The sequence below is a fragment of the Sinocyclocheilus grahami genome, unplaced genomic scaffold, assembly GCF_001515645.1.
Source record: "Sinocyclocheilus grahami isolate Dianchi unplaced genomic scaffold, SAMN03320097.WGS_v1.1 scaffold401.1, whole genome shotgun sequence".
Taxonomy (NCBI): domain Eukaryota; kingdom Metazoa; phylum Chordata; class Actinopteri; order Cypriniformes; family Cyprinidae; genus Sinocyclocheilus; species Sinocyclocheilus grahami.
In genome coordinates, this window is record NW_015505580.1 from 631,608 (window position 1) to 635,774 (window position 4,167).

The 4,167-nt window shown below is 37.2% G+C and overlaps 1 protein-coding gene across 1 annotated transcript in view; it reads left to right on the forward strand.

The window, feature by feature from the left end:
* Positions 1 to 1,983: 1,983 nt before the first annotated feature.
* lmx1bb (LIM homeobox transcription factor 1, beta b) overlaps positions 1,984 to 4,167 on the forward strand; it is a 73,500-nt gene continuing 71,316 nt past the window's right edge. Inside the window, exons 1-3 of the mRNA XM_016231886.1 lie at positions 1,984 to 2,243; positions 2,468 to 2,592; positions 3,550 to 3,736. Coding sequence (XP_016087372.1) covers positions 2,523 to 2,592; positions 3,550 to 3,736 — 257 coding nt within the window. The 5' untranslated portion in view covers positions 1,984 to 2,243; positions 2,468 to 2,522. The remainder of the gene's footprint in view (positions 2,244 to 2,467; positions 2,593 to 3,549; positions 3,737 to 4,167) is intronic.

Below are 4,167 nucleotides of genomic sequence, written 5' to 3' on the forward strand. Positions count from 1 at the left end.
TGGCCAAATCATAGTATGTGTTATGAAATATGCAATGAGCTAAATCAATATTGCACATCCTCTTTTCTTATTTTTAGGTGTTTTAAACTTTGAGATTGACTTTTCCAAATAAATAAAGAGAGAGAACGAGGACTTGACTTCAGTGTAGTTAATATTAGCAACAACTGAGGACACATGCAATTAATAAAGACCTGAAGATGAAAGGCGCAACCATTTGTGGTTCTCAACCCAAACATCCAGCAATGGGATCCTAACAATTGCTCTCAAAACATATCACTGGTAGTCATTGTTAGCCTGTCTCAAACATTTGTGAAGCATAAAGCAGCCATAAATACAGCTGATTTATTGTTTTCCCTCGTGATCAAAACGGTGAGCAAAAAAATATTTCCTTTACAATACTGCTATAAATTATGCTGTGCAAAATGTACTTGTCATTTAAACAGTTAAGCGATTCTTCGTTGTTTTTAATAAGACGAAATGTCTAATGGATGGATTTACTGGAATTTACTCTAAAATTTACTCTCTTGAGTACATTGCCAAGGTAACAGAATAATACAATTACAAAGAAGCTACACATTTTAATAATGTAGGCCTATATAATTTTCATCGCTTATCTGTTGCATCATTTCATTTGTTCAGATGCGTTCTCTTTTTATTGGTTTATTGTTTTGTTTTGTTGTTGATGAGAATAGATCTAACCAAAGCGGAAGTATAGCCTACTAAAACCACAAAGCTCACTAAATAAAATCTGGGACATTTAACTCATTAGCTCGATTTGATCTTTTCTGTGTAATCGGTAGTAGGCTATTATCACTCCATCTCTGCCATCCTATAGGACTGCACAAGGGTTTGCTTTTTATTTAATCGGACTCTGTCAGCCGCTGTCTGTAGTTATCAGCCCTGATCTCCAGGTGCATCGTAGACGAGGGTCAGAAGGTTCGAGGCTTCATAATGGACACAAAAGCACAAAGCATGCGGACGGGCCAGGCGTGATGCTCCGCTACCTGATATCAAAGCCAGCAGCCTCTGCATGAGAGGAGAGGGCCTCGGAGCAGCCGGAATAAACCCAAAGAGTAACATGCGCTTCGCCATCTATTTACATCAACAACAGTAACAGTAACATTTTACATGACAATAGGCATGTTTCAAATTGAAGGTTGTTGTGATTAATTACAAAAGAAACAACATCGCGTAATTGCAAGCACTGCCACCGATTAATACAAACGACACGTTTCTCGTGTATTCATCGTAATCGCACTGTATCATTAACACAATAAAAGTACTTCTGCTACTACTACTACTACTACTACTACTATTACTACTACTACTAATAATAATTAAGAATAAAATTAACATTAACGATACATTGTTGTTGTTTTGTTGACAGATAAAACGCATTTGCCGTTTTTGCTTTTCTTTTTTGTAATGTCCTTACATTTACAGAAGCAGTTGTTCATTAATACGCAAATCGCATATTGTCCAAAATGTGGTCAAACGCGTGCCACTGTTCTGTGTCTATAAACGCATTACTTGTTTTAAAAAAAAAATGTTGATGGCTTAAAATGCAACATTATAGTCTGTCATGCATTCAGGCAAAATTATGAAATGATTTATAATGATCAAATACTTGAAATGATCAAAAACATCAATATAGCCTACATAAATTTATGAATATGTAAACTCGCTTTCTTTCTTTCTTTCTTTCTTTCTTTCTTTCTTTCTTTCTTTCTTTCTTTCTTTCTTTCTTTCTTTCTGTAGGCCAAGCTTTTGTCTGAATTAGACTGTGTTTTTAGACTCATTTGTTTCACCACAATTTTCGTAACGTTGTTTACCATCCTTGTGCGCCTCTAGTTTGGGAGGCAATGCGATTTTGGAGGCGGAACGCATTTAGTTCCACTCGGCAGAGTGCACGAACACTGGCGCACCAATAGCATCCCTATGTCAGTCAATAGTCTGCAAAGTGACGCGACCAGGGGAGGGTGCTTTCTCTCAAGCCTATCTCAGTTTTGAGCTTTCTCAAGCTGCAGGGAGCCGAATGGCGCACTAATTTAAGAGTTAACGTTTAGACATCTCCTTTATGTTTTCGTGGATTTTACTAATTTCCTGAAAACTTTCTGCGGGACGAGACGACTTGTGCACGGTGTGGGAGGATCTTCTCTTGCAGCTCGTGACAGCACTGCCGGGATACAAACTTTGCGCTTCGTGCAGAAAACGTCTAGATTGAGTCGGACATTAATTAACAGGTGATTTAGTGCGTGTTTTATGTTTTATAGTTACGTCTTGTTGTCCTTCTGTGTCAAGGTTTGATCGAGGGCAAATACTAATCTTGCAAGTGGCAATTGCAATGAAAAGCAATGAAAAGCGACAAAGCCGTGAGATTGAGATTTCTGTAAAGTTATGTGCTATAGATTTGGGATTTGAAGCGTGGGCAACTCTGACAAATGTGTTGTTGTGGATATTACAACAGGTCCCGAGTCAATAGGACGGCGCTTCCTTGCTGGTAGCAGTGGGGATATTTAAAGATGTTGGACGGTATAAAAATCGAAGACCATCCGCTGCGGTCGGGACAGGCTACGCTTGGAGTTATGCTGGGTAAATGATTAATTGTCTAAAGTATTATAGCCTACTATTGTGAACACTCATTCCTGTAATAAAAAGAGAATTTTAGAGAATTTTATAATGCTGTTTTTATCGAGACGTACGCGAGAACTAAAGCTGGATCTGTGCAGCCGGCTGGGATGCATCCTCCTGTGTCATGCATTTCACCGGTCTGCCGCATATCTGTCGGATAAAAAAGGCTGTTTATAAAAGAAAACAACCCCAATACACAACTGACGTATACAATTTTTCTTACATTTCATGGACAACGTAATGTATTTATGTCGACGCTCCAGTATTGTCTTTTCTGGATACAAACCGTTATACTCATTTCTCATTCACACACCTACACAAATATTATGGCGGCTTCATAATATCTGTCTAACGTCTAAATACTAAATTGGCTTACCGCAAAAAAAATATCAAAATACAAAAAAATACAAACACACACATATACAAACACGCACAAATAAAAAACAAAAACAAGCAACAACAACAACAAAAAACCTACACAATTCCATAATCTTTTCATTTCATTTTCGATGTCTGATCATTTTGATTTCAAATGTTTTGTGTGGTAAATAAATAAAAAGTACGAATATATTAGGCTATATTGCCAGTTATTTTAGTATCACATTTATACAAACTTTTTTGAGATTTAGTCTAGTTTGGGCTGATAGTTTGAGCGTTATTTAAAATCTAAGAGTATAGCCTAATAAAAATAATAATATTCATATTCATAATAAATCCTATCTGTATGTTCGTAAATTGTCAGTTATTATTCACACGCCATTTGTTGTTTTTCTTCACCGTGTCATATTGGTTTATTTAATGAAGCCTAATATTACAAAAATGATATCATAACCACATGTTCAATCGCCAATTGATGTATCCTTTTTTATTATTAAGATGAAGTCAGAGTGTTATTAAAATGATGCATTTGCTCTCCAGGGACGGAGTGCCATCACCAGGCGGTGTGTGAGGGGTGCCAGCGGCCGATATCCGACCGCTTTCTGATGCGCGTCAACGAATCTTCATGGCACGAGGAGTGTTTGCAATGCGCCGTGTGTCAACAACCGCTCACCACCAGCTGCTACTTCCGGGAGAGGAAACTTTACTGCAAACACGACTACCAACAGTAAGGGCATGGATTATTTGAAAGATATTATTAGTGTCAGGCACGCAGGTTCATTGCTTCTGCTTGACTTGTTTTTATTCAACTGTGATCAAGCAAAGAAAGTGACAAATCTTTCGTTTTTACGCACTAACGCTCACAATATTTGCGTTCGTAAAGTTGAACTGAATGGTGCCGTTGACCGTATGATTTTGTTGAACTTGTCATCATCTTAAAATTATGTTGGTTTTTACAATTGTGACGCCAAGTGCACTGTGGTATTGTCGAAGAATTATCTTTATATTATTAGGCATTAATGCAAGTTATAGCCATAACAAATTTAGTTCCTGCATTGTATAGTTCTAAACTGAGATCAGTCAGTCCTGTAATTTAGTGAGTGGTAGTTTGGCTTGAATTTTAATTTCAGTTTATGCTGCACTGGATTTTTTTTTTTT